Raw genomic sequence first — 17,340 nt, forward strand, 5'->3', positions numbered from 1 at the left:
TCAAAAACGCATCTTCATTTCGATGTTAAGTGAACAGAAAAGTCTCGAGTTTTAAGATGTCCTTGAACGGACAAATTGCGTATATAAGTTTCAAACTAGCTGAAGGTTATATATTAGTATCACTGTTTTTTATCTGTAGAATAATTCGTGTTCTCTGAGTACCAGTCGACAAAGCAGAACTATACCATTTTTTTATGTATGTCTTATGGTGATATTAAATGAAGCGGCGTGGAAAAGGGTATAATTTCTGTTTCACCGCTAAGAACAACGGCGTTTCAATGCGCACAATAGCTCAGGAAAAAACCACCAAGTGATATAACAGATCAATATAGATTACCCATCACACGTACTACAATAATGGCGCTTATTTTTCTTTTTATGTGCATTACGCTACAAGAATATTCATTAATAGGTAAAAAGCACGGAATCTCGGTATTTTGCCCACAGAGCCGATATTTTTGTTCTAAAGAATTGACGTTCACGGTGATCTATTTGTTTTGTGATCAGCTGATTGTTGTTATTTATAGTTGTTTTGTGAATAGCAACGCGTGTGTAAATCCCAAAGATTGTTTGCATATTCCCAAGATTCGGTACTTTTGATATCAGTTTGAAGACGAATGTCATAGGAGCAAATGAGAACCCTTACCACCCTTAAATGAATAGTCTAATTCAAATAATTTTGTTCAATAAAAACGGTGGAAAAAAAAGCGGGGAATTTTTCCTTGAATTAAAAAAAAAAGCTACAAACAAATTACGAAAAAATCACATGAAATTGTAAAGAAAGAGTATAATTTGTATGATGAAATTTGACGCGACGCACGGTCTAAGAGAACACTTGGCGAACAGAGGGGTCTCGGAAGAAGTAGGTTGATGGACGCAAAAGCTTACCAGCAAAGGAATCGCGTATTTGGTCCGGGCCGATTAGCTATGCACGCCTAGTACCCCTTGCAATCCATATACTCTACTAAATCTTGACAGCATGCAAATGAGGGATCAGTCTTTTTTCTAAACAAAAGATGATAGATTACAATCAGTAGCGAATCTTATCGTGCAAGGGAAGGTTTTGTTCTCCGCGAGACTAACGACTAGATTTTGGCCGGAAAATGCTATTTGAAGCCCTCGGGAAAGTCTCACGACAATATGCGATACCAGGTGCTCGAGGATCCATCTAGTAGGTGTCAAAGAGTTCAATCTTACTCCGCGGAGATACTGCGATTCTCGGTCTGGGAGCTTTATCCTCGTGAACTTGGACCTGTAGCCACCGCGAATGGAGTCGAGATATTAACTGGAATTTAAAGAGCAAGGACGGAGGCGTCGGAAAATCATAGTTTAAATAAAAACGCGCAGCAAGGGATTAAAAACTGAAAAAAGTGGATTAATGAAAAGTAAGAGCTTTGCGAGACGCAAGGGGAGACAAAACAGCAATGTGCATTTTTCTCTAAAAAACAAGGTTTGGTAATTTTAATGGTTAATGGTCGTTGGTTGGTCGTTATTAGTGCGTAAATGTGGATGGTACAATTAGGAGAAAAGGTGGTTTGACGGAGTTGACAGTTGATATACCGCTGCGATAGCAGTGACGATAGTAAAGTCCCCGGTTCATTTTGTCGACGCTACGTGAACCAGAGCACAATAGACCGTTAGCAGCGAGAAAACAACACAGTCGGAGCAATACAAACGCTGCGTGTATCTGAAATAATAGAAAGCAGACGCTTCAACGATTCTAGCGATTCCTTCAAGGATAAAGGGTCAATTTGCTTAAGACAAGATCGGATTAAACTCGTTTGGTGGATCAACTTTGACCAAATGGTAGAATCGTTAGTCGTGTAAAACACAAGGCATAACTTGTACGGAATAATTCATTATAAGGAAGAACAAGTTCAGAGATAAACATCGCCGAATGCAAAGCTGAGGGGAAGCTACCTTTTAGGTGCAACTCGATAATTCAAGAGGTACAATTCGGAAAGAAAGACGAGGACGGACTCATTAAACTTGTATTTCAAGAAAGAAGACTGATCGTAAGAAGCTGATACGTGGTTAAGACCAATTGTTTTTTTATTATTAATCTAACGCCAGTAAATAGCAAGACAATCTTTTGAGAGTTTGCAACGATGGATATTCCAAGGAATTACTCGCAAACCTTGTACAACTCGGCAAGTAACTCGTTAACTCACAACAACTCGACTGGCGACTCGTTTACCCTCAACAACTCGACTAGCATTTCGCTGGCTAGTCCATTTTGGTGCGTAGCCTTTGCCTGTCAAGGAATCCTTATTCTTTTTAGCAACATCGTTACCATAGTAACCTTCTGGCTAAACAAACATTTGCGCAAGCGCAGTGTATTCCTACTCATCAATCTCTCGGTGGCGGACTTCCTGGTTGGCTTGTTACCAGTTCCTCTTTATGTCTACTTTGTCGGCGTAGGTTCTGGGTTCTGGCCGCCCCCGTCACCAGCTCTCCAGAACATCCTCACCCACATCTTCACGTACGTCGACATATTCCTTGGCCTCACGTCTATAGTAACGCTGGCGTGTATCTCCCTGGAGCGCATGCGTGCCACAGTCTGGCCATTACGTCATCGAATGACGACGAACCGTATGTACAGCGGTGTAATCTGTCTGACGTGGGTTTTTGCGGCGCTCATCGCGAGCCTGGCGACCTACATCAAGACGTCGCACGTGGAGTATGATATATATGCCGCGTGGATGTCTGTATCAATCTTGTTGGTCTCCCTGTGTATTATCTTGGTCTCCTACTCCTTTGTGTTCGCGAGCTTTAGGCGCTCTGGCAAGCGAAACCGGAGCGTGGGTCACGTGAACAAAACTATTTACCGCGACAACAGGCTTGCGATCACCCTCTTTCTAGTCACGATAGCCTCCCTGCTAGCGTGGGTACCCTTTGTGGTGCTCAACGGGATCTATTACTACACGGATATAAAGTTTACATACACGGTCCAGAACGTGGTAAAACTACTGCACTATATGAACTCCTTGATCAATACGGTGATCTACGCGAGCAGGATGGCGGAATTCAAGCGTGCTCTATTCCACTTCATGTTTAAATGCTCTAGGCTCAACGAGGACAGCCCCCCACCCACCACAAAGATACCGTTGAGCACAAGAAACGGAGACACGCCCGGGGATACCGACAGCGAGAGAGGGAGTCCTGTCCTGAGCATGCGCACTAGAAGCAAGGCGGAGAGACTTCGGTTGTTGCTGCACACTCGAAAGTGTGATCATTAGTGGTTTGGCGAAGCGGTCGCCTTTGAACCCAGATAACGTATCGTGGTACTTGAGTGATATATGAATAGGCACATTCGTTAGCGCAAGGACGTCCGGCTAAAGTGAGTCGGTATGTAAACTCTACAAGAACATTATGACAGAAAAGAATTAAAGAATGTCGATCACGCACTCGTTTGGTATTTTTTATAATTGTTAATACAACGGTTTATTTGCAAGGAAACTTCAAAATAACAATCTACGAATGAAGTATATCTGTTTGAAAATATCTTGGTTACTCGCTTGAATTAGCCGATATAAATGAATGCTTTGTGTGACTCGTCATTTAGCGGGAGAATAAAATGGCGACGTGATTGGGCGACGTGATTGGCCGCCCGGATAAAGCCTGTGGTTCTGACTGTGGTTCAACTAATCTTTTACTGCCGCAAAGAAAAGTGAAAATGAAATAGCATTTCAGTACCAAATCCACATGAATAACTGTGAAATTGATTTCTCAATACTGAATTCTTCAATACAAATGGCTGCATTCGATTGCTAAAGAATAAAAAATAATGGCAACAAAAGGTGTAGCTGAAAAGGTCTTTAAAAAGATGTCTTATTCACCAGTAAGGACGACGAACAATAGCACGAAGAACAATAGCACGATAATAAAGCAGTTAAGTTAAATTTGTTAAAGTATGTAAATAAACGATAATTTTTTTAAGAGAAAATAAGTTGAACTGAAACTTTAATAATGGATCACCACGAGACGCCAAGGTACACACTCAGGGGGGGGGGGGGGGGGGACAGCATTTAACAAATATAACTTCACTTGTCCTCACCGAAATAAAGCTGAAACAAACTCATTTTCGGTTAAGCACCTACATTTCAAATAGGTCGTCAGTGCAGTTCTAGTAAGTCTACGACCGAAAGATGCTTAAGGGTAGTAATCATTTCTAAAAATTCACGTGATAAATAATCTCCAGCGAACCTAGAACCATTATTGTTGAGCGTCAATGGATATAATTAATCGTTACTCATGATCGCACCTTTTTCTCTGCGTTTTGTCAAATACAGCGAGATCCATGGCTCCTGAAATAATTGTATAAGCTTTATACGGATCATCCGGTTCAATGCTTGCGTTATGCAGTTGAAAGGTTTTAATAAAATTACAGTATGCGCCAAGACATCCTCTTATAATCCACGAGTGCGCGGCTACCGCCTCTACACTTTTTGACAATGTTGTGTACAGCTCTCGATTGAGTTTCTATTAAGGAAGCTGCCTGCAGTTTTCTAGTAGATATACCGCTCATGTTTAAAGAGCTACAGTTTCCGTTTGCGCATAGCTTGGAATTTAAAATGAATTCCACTTATCAAGTAAGGATTTAATTTTTGGAAAATATGTGAGTTGTTGTTATTTGAATTACCGTAGCGACAAAACAATGAATAATGGGTTTTTAGATTTTTGCATATACACTATACACGGAAAATTATTTTAAAACCATACCCCTTGAACAAAACTTACGACGTTTGCCTCCACATATTTAAAGTTTTAAAAAAATCTGAAAGTCAGATTTTGAGATATTTTTACCTCGACACCATGAGTCACAGGAACCTTACCTGAGCCAGGACGGGTCCTGTTGTCATCTTGAGCGACTCTTCGCCTTGTTTCCTTGCTGCTGAAACACATTCAAGACAATCGCAAATTTGATTTTATCTTTGTTCCTACTCAGACATGTTTTTCCTATTCATTTCTAGCAAGGGGGAGGGGGAGGAAGTAGGGTGCGTTTTGTATGTACTGGCCCTCTATCTTTAAGGGATGATAGCATTCCCCTTTTAAAAATACTGGATCACCCCCTGTTCATAATTTTTGTCACGAATACCCCACCCCCGCATCTTCTTCTTCACCCCTAACTACGCTCTCTTCTATAATTTCATGTCTTCAACATACTTGTTGCGATACTTTCTCATTAACAGACACCCTTGGGAACGGTACTGTCCGTTATTTAACATACTTGTTGCGATACTTTCTCATTAACAGACACCCTTGGGAATTCCCTGATAGCAGAGGCCTCTTTTCTCTGTATTTCGCTGGGCTGGAGTTCGCGAGGAAAAGATACCTCTGCCATGGGTCGAAACTGTTTCTGTTGCGCATGCGTCAGCGTTAATGAGCGACCGACGTGCCAAAACCCGTACCATCGCGCGAAAGCTGTCAATATGCTAATATGCTTTGCATGGGTTTAGTCGGAAATCATGAATCAAACTCCGATTAGTTCTCCTTTTCGAAAAAAGAAAACAACTGTTCAATTTCAATCACCTAAAACGTCACTAAAAAGATTGAACAACAAACGCAGCAAAACAAGTTTTGTCTTGTTTGTGGGATTAATTTCAAGACATCTGGGCAGGCGAGTTTCTTCAATGTAAATATCGCACAGTTGGATTCGAAGAAAATGTTAAAAACTTTTTGGTAAATTAGATCAGCTATTCCCAGAAGAATATGCAAAACCTGTAAGCGGAAAATTCTGAATGAAGATAAGGTCTTTTATTATTCGTCGCTTGATATTTCTACGGAGGACGCCGTTTCGAATGCGGGCTTATTATCACGCAGCGGATATACGTTTCATGCATGCGCTAGTCATTGTGGGCTCAAATAGTGGCCAGTAATTAATGAACGGAGCATGCGCTCTGGATCTCGTCCACGATCGTGGACGGCGGTTTGATCAAACGAACTTGCGACCCATGGCAGAGGTATCTTTTCCTCGCGAACTCCAGCCCAGCGAAATACAGAGAAAAGAGGCCTCTGCTAGCAGGGAACCTTGGGAATGGTACTGTCTGTTATTTAACATACTTGTTGCGATACTTTCTCATTTACAGACACCCTTGGGAATGGTACTGTCTGTTATTTAACATACTTGTTGCGATACTTTCTCATTTACAGACACCCTTGGAAATGGTACTGTCCGTTATTGTCCCTTCATCACCCTCCATCCTTTCTCTCTCTCCTTTATATTAATAACACATCTTTTTATATCTATCTTTCTATATCTATTTTTCCTTATGTATCTTTCTATGTTTATCCTACGAATTTTTATTGTACTCGCACTCCCCCCTCCCACCTGCCATCTCTCGATATCCAACTATGCCTCCTCCCTTTGTCGTACCTTTGCCGCGCACACCACTCTCCTTATCCCCCCCTCCTCCCCCAGCCCCCCACCCTCTCCCTTTGTCGTACCTTGGCCGTCTGTTATGACCTGATCTTGGTCCTATCCTTTTAAATATCATTTCTCCGCACACCGTTCCCCTTATGCTTCCCTTTCCCCTCCTTTTGTCGTACCTTTGCCGCGCACACCACTCTCCTTATCTCCCCCTCCCCCCCACCCTCTCCCTTTGTCGCATCTTGGCCGCCTGATGTGCGCGGACACTGGTCTTGGTCCTGTACTTCAATAAATCCCTTTTCCCTTCTCCTTACCCCTCCCCCAGCCTCCCACCCTCTCCCTTTGTCGCACCTTAGCCTTCCGATGTGCGCGGACACTGTTCTAGGTCCTGTACTTCAATAAATCCCTTTTTCCTTCTCCTTACCCCCCCCCCCCCACCCTCTCCCTTAGTCGCATCTTGGCCTTCCGATGTGCGCAGACACTGGTCTTGGTCCTGTACTTCAATAAATCCCTTTTTCCTTCTCCTTACCCCTCCCCCCACCCTCTCCCTTTGTCGCATCTTGGCCTTCCGATGTGCGCAGACACTGGTCTTGGTCCTGTACTTCAATAAATCCCTTTTTCCTTCTCCTTACCCCTACCCCCACCCTCTCCCTTTGTCGCATCTTGGCCGTCTGATGTGCGCGGACACTGTTCTAGGTCCTGTTCTTCAATAAATCACTTCTCCCTTCTCCTTACCCCTCCCCCCACCCTCTCCCTTTGTCGCATCTTGGCCTTCCGATGTGCGCAGACACTGGTCTTGGTCCTATACTTCAATAAATCCCTTCTTCCTTCTCCTTACCCCTACCCCCACCCTCTCCCTTTGTCGCATCTTGGCCGTCTGATGTGCGCGGACACTGTTCTAGGTCCTGTTCTTCAATAAATCACTTCTCCCTTCTCCTTACCCCTACCCCCACCCTCTCCCTTTTGTGGCAGCTTGGCCGTCTGATGTGCGCGGACACTGGTCTTGGTCCTATACCTCAATAAATCCCTTCTCCTTACCTCTCCCACCCTACCCCCACCCTCTCCCTTTGTCGCACCTTGGCCGTCTGATGTGTGCGGACACTGGTCTTGGTCTTCTTGCTCCCTCTGATCCACTTCGCTTATGCTGCAAGACCACAAAATAATGAGCATCCAAGAAACAAAACAGCATTCCTATTTTAGGACGCCGACATAGTCCGCGAGAAGTCACGACATTTTTCACCATATTTTATGTATGCAATTGTGATCGAATCGAAGACTCCTTACTCCAAAATCCAACACAGGAATAAGGTATGGGGATTCAAATTTTTAACCTAAGAAATAAATTAAATGTGAAAAAATCGCATGTTATAATAGTTTAATTAAAAACCATCAGCCAACAATTATTTTGTCCACTATCAAAGGCGCACTGTTTTATTGGTAAAGTAAAAAAAAAATCTAAAGAAGAATAAAGAAAGTACTAAATTGCTAAATCCTTAGCTTCTCCCCACTTAAAAAATGACTAAAAAAATAACGACAAAGAATAAAAAGGCCGCGAACTCGTCAAAAGCAATTGCATGCCCAGACTTCAAAGTAATAAACACAGTTAGGCAAGTGAAACACAATTCCGAAATAGAGATTGATGAAATATCCATTCACAATTACGTGAGCCAAAGTAATAAATACGTCAGAAAACTTTTGATTTATTTCTCCCCCGGATCGCCCATTAACCATGCCCATGTTCAATAATGACTTCACTCTAACGGGCAATTATTTCTAAGTAGTTGAGGGCGATTTGAGGAATCTTACGGGATGCGATGCATAAGCAAGGGGGAGTTGCGAGCAGATGGTAAGATCACCTGTGCAACGTACATATTTTACTTAGAAATAGAAACAGAAAAAGCAAAACAAATAGAAAATCAAGGGGACCTAGTTTAATACGAGAAGTACTGATACAACTAGAAATGTTAACTATCAAGGATTTTATCTTGGTTAATACTATTCATAGATTGAAAATTTGTTCGTTATGAAATTATGTGACAGGAGAGGAATAATAATAAAAAAAACCACAATATCGAAATTGTATGTGCTAGGAGTAATTGCCTTTGGTTATACTATTCATAAGGAGACAAATTCATTTACAGGATACATATTTTCATGTCACAGCAGAAAATGGACGAAAATAAATAAAAAAGAAATGAAAACTTAGCATAGCTTTTATTCAGCAATGGTCGCTGCATATTTGCTAGAAAAAATATATTAGACATCATTCACATCTATATAATAAACCACAAAATAAGCAACATTCGGATATAATAAATAAAGACAAAGAAAGACAGATTTAGCATAGTTTGTATTTAGAATTGGTCGGCGAGTTTTACTAGATAAAATTATGAGATCTATTCCAATAAGGAATTCCCATTCGTAAAGGCAAAAGGTTTATATTCATGCCATAGCGGGGGTGATAATAAAAGACAACACGATCGTGATCAGCTTTGGTTGGCGATCTTTTGCTAAAGAAAACAATTCTCGTGATATATCACCTGCTCATTTGGAAACTTTCGTTGGTGGGAAAGGCTTATGTTTATTGTACATAGCAAGGGCAAAGTCAAGAAAAGAAAAGAAGGAAGGATTTGCCACGCTTTCTATTGAGAACAGGTCGGCGCATTTGTAATGGGAACCAGTTTAGCATTATTCACCAGTTTGCAAGGGTGACGATGAAGCAACTACGATGCGGGTAGTCAGTTGGCAAAGAAGGCATTCATTCAGAGCAGCCAATTACTGCTTCCTTCGGAGAGGATCAAAGCGCTCTGTTTGTCCGATTGGGTAGTTTTGAAGACCACGAATGCAAGTCGAAGGGGAAAGATAAGGGGCCTTTTCTAACGAATTATCGTCCTTCGTATCGTCCTTCCATTAGTCGTTCAACGACATAGGGTTACAAAGAGCGCGTCTTCGCCATTGGAAAAACAATTTTAAAAATTCAGTTAAGTTTATGCACCGATACCAAGACAACAGCGAAATGCCAACACTCGAAAAGGGTCATAGAAAGACATCGTAAAGTTGAATAATAAAATGCGCTTTAATAGACATCAAGACATCTGGAGTATACTAAATCGAAACGAAGTAAGCTTTACAGAATAAATATCAACAGAAGAAAATACTATGGCTTTCAAGTAAGGAAGGAGCAAGAATCTCGTACTAGGTTTCTGGAAATAGGCAAGGAAGTCGTAACGATTCCTGGTAATGCGATACTGCCATATTACAAATGTAACATTTACTTGCCATTTACAGAGCGAAGCAGGTTTATTGGCAGACGTGAAACAATTACACACAAAACAAACGAGCCAAAGATAAGGAAGTGGGCAAGCAAAGACACAAAGAACGGATTAAGTAGACTGCAAAACAAAGAAACAAAACAAAGAAACGTGAAAACAAAAGAAAATAACAAAAGCGCACACACAAGCAAGCAAATTAACATGCAAACAAACAGGCAAGATTGGACGGCCGGTTAACAACTCGAAAACTACTTTGCTTAAACTTTCTAGCAAACATTCTACCACTGGACGAGAAAAAAAAACATTAAACTGGCAGGAATATGATTGAAGGAAACCTTAGCAATGCAGCCAGCACTATCAGGTCTCAGTTGGGCTCTAGGATCGTGTTCATCGCCGCCAATACATTGATCGGTCTGGTGGCCATTATCGGCAACACGCTTCTTCTCGCCTCAGTGAACAAGACTCGCGCCTTACAGACCATCTCTAACGCGTTCGTGTGCTCCCTGGCGCTAGCTGACCTACTGGTAGGGCTTATAGCCGCGCCACTTAACATCCTACGGGTCGAGTCCACCCACAACGCCTTCAACAAGGCCTTTGACCTTAGCGTTATCCACAGCCTTGTGGCAGCGACCTTTAGCTTGACCGCGGTCTCGTGCGATCGCTTTATCGCAATATCGCGGCCACTACGTTATCCGTCACTCATGACGCCTAAAGTCACTACTAAAGTACTCGCACTCATATGGTTCACTGCTACCATAGAGGCGATACCCAGTGTATTCCTGTACGGCCGAGCACTCATGGTGTACTGGGTAACCCACGTGATCCTGACCGTGATGCTCCCCGCGTGTGTCGTCATAGTGTGTTACGTAAAGATCTTCAAGATCGCGAAACGACACTCGCGTGATGAAAGGGTGCGACCGAGTGCCGCGGTTGTGGATGCGACCTTCTCGGTCAATTACCATAACAGCAATGCCGCGCAGACTTTTGCCATAATCATCGCGATATTTGTAGTGTCATTTTTACCTAATTTGGTTTGTAATTTAATGGACGCGGCTTTGTACGCCGCGAGAGATGGTATGCTGCCCGAGTACTTCTTCTGGTCAAACTGCGTGATGTTCCTCAGTTCAGCCATCAATCCGATGATTTATGGCGCTCGGAACAAGGAATTTAGGTCGGCGTTTAAAAGACTTTGTCTGATTTAGACAGTACGATTTAGTCGTATGCGACCTGCCTACGACAATGTATTTAACTCTGAACTACAAACTAAAAATTTCGTAGTCGAGCATAGTAGCGGAGTCGTAGGCTGATTTACACTAAGACTCGAGTTGTAAAAGTGTCACGGGCAAGTCGAATACGACTAAATCGTGCCATCTAAATCAGCCTTTAGCGACAGATAAAACAAGGCCAGGTTAGTGGATACCGTATCTGTTACGCACCTAGTTTCCCGTGCTCCAAATAAGAGGGAACTTCATGGTTCAGATTTTAACCTAAACTATATGGTTCTTTTTTGAGGGCGCGTCTCAAAATAGGACACATCTCAGTCAAATTAGAGGGAATTGCATGGTTTAGATTTTAACCTAAACTATATGGTTCTTTTTTGAGGGCGCGTCTCAAAATAGGACACATTTCAGCCAAATTAGAGGTAATTTCGTGGTTTAGAATTTAGCCGAGACAATGTTCCTCGTGCCTCTGGGCTATCAAATGCCACTTAAGACAGTTTATTTAATAAGCCGTTACCAACAAGACATTTTGTAGCCTTCTAAAATGGCCATACACTCTTATAAGAGGACATAGACCCACAGAAGGATGATCTCTAAGCATTAGAAGTTTGGTTTTAAATGTAAACTTTTATAAAAAAGACTATTGTAGTTTTTGTTAATTGATATTAGCGCTTATGACTGAACCCCAAGCCCATAACACTCTTTTAACCCTTTCACTCCTGGGTACTTTTGAGAAAAATTGTAAGAAAAACTGACTGAAATCAGAAACCTCCCCCCCCCCCTATTTCAAGTCCAACACTACCAGTAAAGCTAAGCTTCCGCTGCGACGGCACTGCTACAGCCTGTTGCTTACAACAGTTTTGCTTGTAATATGCTTTAAAATTACAGCTTATTCACATCTGGAGAGTGCCTTAGGACATCATAAAGTCTATTTGGGCATAATTAATGCTGTGCTTATGGATGTTTGCACGCTGAGGTTGATTCAATGGGATAATTCCTTGTCTAAGCTTCACCAAGTGAGAAAGGAATGTTCTGGTGAATGGCCTCATACTCTCCAATGTGGGCCATCTTTGCTACCCAACCTTATTTAAAAATTGTTTTCAGGCTTATTCTGGGTTCCTTGGAATGTTCCTGGAAATGTTTTGTTTGGCTTCGGGGCAAAGAGACTTATAAAAAAGCTGTTATGATTCTGGGGGAGGAGATTGCCCGCCTGTCTGTCAAGGTGTTTCCAAGACTCCCATGATGCAGTACAGGCATGCAAAATAGGCTAAACATGGTGACTTGCTTCTAATGGAGGTTCTAGCATTGAATATTGTGACTGATTGCTGTAAAATGGGACCTGACGGATCGCAATAAAGGTATCTATTTGTGACTTGATCTGTGTTTGCTTGTCTCTGTTTGTAGTTCGGAATTTTGTGTCTTTTTTGGTAAGAAATGTTTCTAAGTTTAAGCATTTGTTTATGAATTGGTCAGAAATCAAGGTTGAGATTTTGACAAAAGAGTCAATTCTATTACATTGCTTCGATGCGCTTTTGAAGGTCGTCTATGCCTTGGATGAATCTATGAGTATCCGGGTCTGGTGATGTTTAGTTTGCATTTCTGACGTTTTGGAGTTGGGCCTATATTTTACAGGCGTCTCAGGGCGTTATGGCAATGAAAGACTTAAGATTACTAAAAAAAATAAACACTGTATAAAAAGGTAGCGTTGTAGATGACGACTTACCATCGCTGATGTGATCCTCGACCGCGTGGGACTGGGCGGTGAGCGGGGTCGCTCAGCTTGGGCTCGTCTTATGGGTGCAGAACTAGGTCGGGAGAGACGCTGTTTCTACAGATAGCACAAGAGTCAAAAACTAAAGTCACTACTAAAGTACTCGCACTCATATGGGTCACCGCCGTAATGGAGGCGATACCCAGTGTATTCCTGTACGGCCGAGCAATCTGATTGGTGCAGAACTAGGTCGGGAGAGACGCTGTTTTTGCAGTCACTACTAAAGTTCTGGCACTCATATGGGAAATGCAAAATCCGAAAAAGTGGACATAATTTTTCCGGGGTGGGGGGGGGGGGGGGGGGGGGGGGGGGGGGAGGGAATGAGTTCTTTGATAAAAATCCATCCCCGAAAGAACAAAGAAGGATTTTTTTATGCCTTTGCAGTATATCTACGGGACGTTTATTGTCAGATATGGCTACGTACCAGAGTGATCTAGCTTATGCTTTATAGTTTTGTATACAAATAGCACGTCCGGCCTGCATTGTGTCTCGCGCCAATTCAAAAAGACTGGTTATAAAAAAACATGCATTTTCAAAGAGCTTTCATACAGTCATTATTTGCGCGATTTCTCCAATTCTTTCAATTTTTTATGAATATGTTTATTGTGATACCAGGTTAAATACAAACCGATTGCGGAATAATTGAGGTTAATCGAAGGTAGAGCATCGTAGAATGTTTATTTCAAGGACCCTATCGGTTGCTCTGAGTTATATTCCAGGATGATGCATCGGACCCAATAATTTAAATCGGTGGCCTCCTTTTGATTGTGTTGTCAGTTTTACCAACGCTCAGGTAATTTGGAAAAGTTTTGCCCCCACCCCTGCTGCAGGTGTGTGTCCTTCTTAAGGTAATTCCCTTGAAATAGTTCTACAACCCAGATTTTTTTAAAACTTGGCATAAACAATATTGAAGTTAAGGGCTTTCGAAAAATGTAATAAAAAAATAGGGGTATCGACCTCGTTTTCACAACAGAGGGGCGTAGAGATGACGCGTTTTTACTGATCGCGCAAGGAAAAATCCCAACTATTAGTTTTCAAAAAGAGTTCCTATAGTCTTTATAAAATTAAGTTCTGTTTGTCGAGCTGCCAAAATCCGATCTCCTAAACAATAACCCGTAGTAGCTAACGTTCGAAACAAATCACATTTTAAGAGATCGCACTAAAAGACATTGTTTTCGCCGCTATTCATACGGTAAAAAGCGCCATTTTGAAGTATTTTTACGGCTTTTAAGAGAAATAACAAAACTTCTACAACCCAACTTTTTTTCTTCTTTCAGTATATCATTTTTCCGTATATATTTAACTTTTTGAGCAAAAAAAAAATGGGGGTAACCGACTTCGTTTTTCTGTCAAAGCAATTTAAAGTAAAAAAACGCGCGCCTTTTGCTGTGTTTTCTTGTAAAACTGTGGCGCGCGCGCACTTAATACCGGAAAATTCGAACAAACAGCGCGCGCCACTATGCGCAGAAGGGGTTCGCAGTGCAATTCAAGGGAATTACCTTAACACCTACATACCTACTGCTGCTCATGTTCGTCGCAGACACATACCATAGTTAATATGAGGCGGCAATAGGGAATATAATACTATCCCGTTGCTAATTACACTTACCAGTAATTTTTCTTTAGTCACATCAGTCTTCCCGGCGTCATCTGCGCGCTCCCTCGCCGCCTTTGCTTGACACAGGACCCCCATGGTCGGCCTGATGATATCACGGCACGGGCACTGCTCCTCGTGACACGAGCATCGCGTGGCTTCCTTCAACTTCGCGACGACGTTCAGGCCTCCTTCCTTCTTATCGTTTGTCTTAGCTGGAGCTTGGGGTACAGAAAAAGAGGGACTCTGCTGCGCGTTACCTTCTAGTCCCTTCACTTCTTCACCATTCTGAATAATGACCCCCATATTGAGGGCGCTGTTTGAAGGTGATTTATTGGGATTGTCGTCATCGCTGGCGGCGTGGCTGCATGCTAATTTGCTAGAGTTCTCTTTGCTCTCCTGATTTTGGTCGACGCATTTTCTTTGGACGCCTAGTGTTTTTGAAGTATGCTTTTCTAGCACTTCATTACTGAATGAGACAGTCTTTTTCACGCTGGAAATCACTTCCGGTGACAGGCACCTCACGTCACCCTGTGAGAATGACTTTCGGAGCGATGACTTCCTGACGGAGGGAGGGTGGGGGATGGGTTTTGTATCGTCGTTGACAGTATCGTGTTGTTTGGAGGAAGGAAGGTGGGTTGTGGGTTTAGACGTCCGTCTTTTGCTTGACTTAGGTCGCGGAGGTTTACCAGCGATCTGTAAAAAAAAACATTGTCTTTTATGACTTTGTGCGTCAAGAACTTAAAAAAAGGATAGGGAAATCCCTGGCACTGTTTGAACACCATGCATGTTGATAGGTTCTGTGAAGTAGTTCACCAACATCCCCTTTGTCTTGTGGTCAACCGAGTGCAGTGATACCTACAATGCTGGCTGATATTGGCGCTGTTATCACGGGGCTTTAGTCATTGCTTTACTGGGGTCGTTAGTGCGTAAAGGCACTCGAGTCCAGCATTGCAGCGTGTGTGTTCAAACAGAACCAACACAGCTGTTGTGCCACACACGGTTGACTTCGAATCAAAGGTAACGTTGTGTGTAACCTTGGCTCTTCAGAGGCGCTAATACTGCTTGGCGTTATGTTGACCTTTCTGGTCTGATGGCTACGTGTTGGTAACGCCCTCCTCGGTTACGATATGTCACTCACCTTGTGCTCTTCAGAGGCGCTAATACTGCTTGGCGTTATGTCGACTTTTCTGGTCTGATGGCCACGTGTTAGTAACGCCCTCCTCGGTTACGATATGTCACTCACCTTGTGCTCTTCAGAGGCGCTAATACTGCTTGGCGTTATGTCGACTTTTCTGGTCTGATGGCCACGTGTTAGTAACGCCCTCCTTAGTTACGATATGTCACTCACCTTGTGCTCTTCAGAGGTGCTAATACTGCTTGGCGTTATGTTGCTTTTGGGGGTCTGATGGCCACGTGATGGTACCGCCTTTTTCGGTGGCGTATAACTTGGGGAACTCTCTGAAGACCTGTGTCTTGCACTCCCACCCAGTCTCCCAGTCACACTCAAATCATGCGCGTCCAAAAACTCAAAGTTCCTTCCTTTCAACACAAATTCGCCATCTTTAACATCCCTACTCATTTTCGCAGACTGCACTCGCCGCAACGGAGGGTGAAATCGCTCGGGGAATTCCCGAGGTCCAGTTGGTACTCGGGGCACATATGGGTCCTCAACCCAAGTGACCTCGTATTCGCCTTCTAGACCTTGGGGGTCAAGTATCTGTTGACCTATGTTAACAACCTTCAACCCACTAGACTCCCCTTGGGAGCTCGAAGCGTTTCCCCTAGGGGTGGTGGTAGTCATGCGTGAGCTCATCAGACTGTGTAGGTCTATGTCCTGAACGCGGTGTTCGGCAAACGCCATGTCGTTCATCATTTCCGTCAGCTCTGCGGATTCTTGCTGCTGCTTGATGGCAAGATCCTGTAGGAATGTGTCACTCTTGGCCACGTAATCAGCGGACAATGCACGTTCTTCTGGCTCAGGCGCTTCCTGGCACTCCTCAAAGCTATTGCGAGGGGCTGATGGCTGCACCCTGGTTTCATCCCCACTCTCTCCTCCATCAAGATCTGCGGTGGGAATCTCAAACACTAGCGGCCTGGAAATAGAGGACGACGTCACCAGATCAAAGGAATCATCGCTTTCTTCACCTTCGCTGAACCCACCATCGTTATCATCATCGAAATCATCATCACGGCCATCAGCATCATCATGATGAGTGACGTCATCATCAAACGGAGCTTCTGCATCAGGAGGAGGCTCTGGGGACGCCCTGGGCGGGGGAGGGGTTGGGCTGAAATATTCTCCGGTTTGTCCAAATGCAGAATATTTCCGTAATCCTTCTAATGTAGCTTTTTGTTCGTTAATAACATGCTCGGGGTCAAGATGAAGAAGACAGCCCCCTGCAACAAAGACGTCTGCTAAATAAAAGCTTATAGAGTGAGAAAATAAAAATTCACTTTGAGGGCGGTAGCCTAGGAGTACTCAGATAAAGACATAACGAGAAATCATGACGATCTGACTAGAAATAATTAAGGAACGGTAAGAGACGTTTTTAGACAAGTCATCATTTACACTTTTGTTTTTGAGTGCTGAATAGCTAGTAGCATAGAATGGTAATTAAAATGACTCCTAAAATTTTGAGGACATGAAGAATTGAGATATTGAGAATGCAAGCACTGGAAAATATTGTTCAAATATTAAACCACTGCATTTAGATTGCTGGCATGTCTAAATTTGTAAAGGAACATATTACCACTATACAGTCGGTTGTCACCAGAAGCAGTACTGGACGAGCCACTGGCTGGGCGTGGCTTTAGGCTGAGTGTAGACCCTTTTGCTAAGTATATAAAAAAGGCTTTAGGCCATAACAAAAACCAATGTGTATCACCGTGTCATGGTAGACAACGTTTTTAGGGATACAGCCTGCAAGTTATCAATTGAAAATTAATACAGAAAGTACAACCTGGGATTACTTTTTTTCCAGCTGGGCTAAGTCTCAAATGCAAAAATACAGCATGAGCCCTGGTATAGGACAGCAAAGTAAAACTGCTGCGGGAACATGGTTAAAACTGTGTACACATGTATCTATTAATTACCTACATGTGTATTCTAT

General features: G+C 42.9%; 3 protein-coding genes across 5 annotated transcripts in view; 2 read left to right on the forward strand and 1 right to left on the reverse strand.

The window, feature by feature from the left end:
* The window catches only part of LOC116611688, a 30,013-nt gene that overhangs the window by 9,930 nt on the left and 2,743 nt on the right, over window positions 1-17,340 (reverse strand). Inside the window, exons 4-9 of one of the 3 annotated variants that reach the window (XM_048731370.1) lie at window positions 16,984-17,064; window positions 15,579-16,627; window positions 14,243-14,923; window positions 12,586-12,690; window positions 7,447-7,514; window positions 4,836-4,894 (exon numbers count right to left, since the gene is read on the reverse strand). In XM_048731370.1, coding sequence (XP_048587327.1) covers window positions 4,836-4,894; window positions 7,447-7,514; window positions 12,586-12,690; window positions 14,243-14,923; window positions 15,579-16,627; window positions 16,984-17,064 — 2,043 coding nt within the window. Of the gene's footprint in view, window positions 1-4,835; window positions 4,895-7,446; window positions 7,515-12,585; window positions 12,691-14,242; window positions 14,924-15,578; window positions 16,628-16,980; window positions 17,065-17,340 lie in introns of all 3 variants that reach the window. The other 2 variants (XM_032372155.2, XM_032372154.2) reach the window with 2 other exon arrangements.
* LOC5503900 (histamine H2 receptor) lies at window positions 849-3,946 on the forward strand. The gene has a single exon (XM_032372156.2). It carries the CDS (start codon window positions 2,109-2,111, stop codon window positions 3,237-3,239), a length of 1,131 nt encoding a protein of 376 aa, XP_032228047.1. The 5' UTR covers window positions 849-2,108; the 3' UTR covers window positions 3,240-3,946.
* Window positions 7,492-11,493, forward strand: LOC5503905 (dopamine D2-like receptor). Its single transcript, XM_001624798.3, has one exon. It carries the CDS (start codon window positions 9,963-9,965, stop codon window positions 10,842-10,844), a length of 882 nt encoding a protein of 293 aa, XP_001624848.3. The 5' UTR covers window positions 7,492-9,962; the 3' UTR covers window positions 10,845-11,493.

This window comes from Nematostella vectensis, chromosome 8 (genome assembly GCF_932526225.1).
Source record: "Nematostella vectensis chromosome 8, jaNemVect1.1, whole genome shotgun sequence".
Lineage (NCBI taxonomy): Eukaryota > Metazoa > Cnidaria > Anthozoa > Actiniaria > Edwardsiidae > Nematostella > Nematostella vectensis.

What these genes read in the sequence shown, in the direction of transcription:
- LOC5503900 (XM_032372156.2), top strand. Translation starts at nt 2,109, where the DNA reads ATGGATATTCCAAGGAATTACTCGCAAACCTTGTACAACTCGGCAAGT.
- LOC5503905 (XM_001624798.3), top strand. Translation starts at nt 9,963, where the DNA reads ATGATTGAAGGAAACCTTAGCAATGCAGCCAGCACTATCAGGTCTCAG.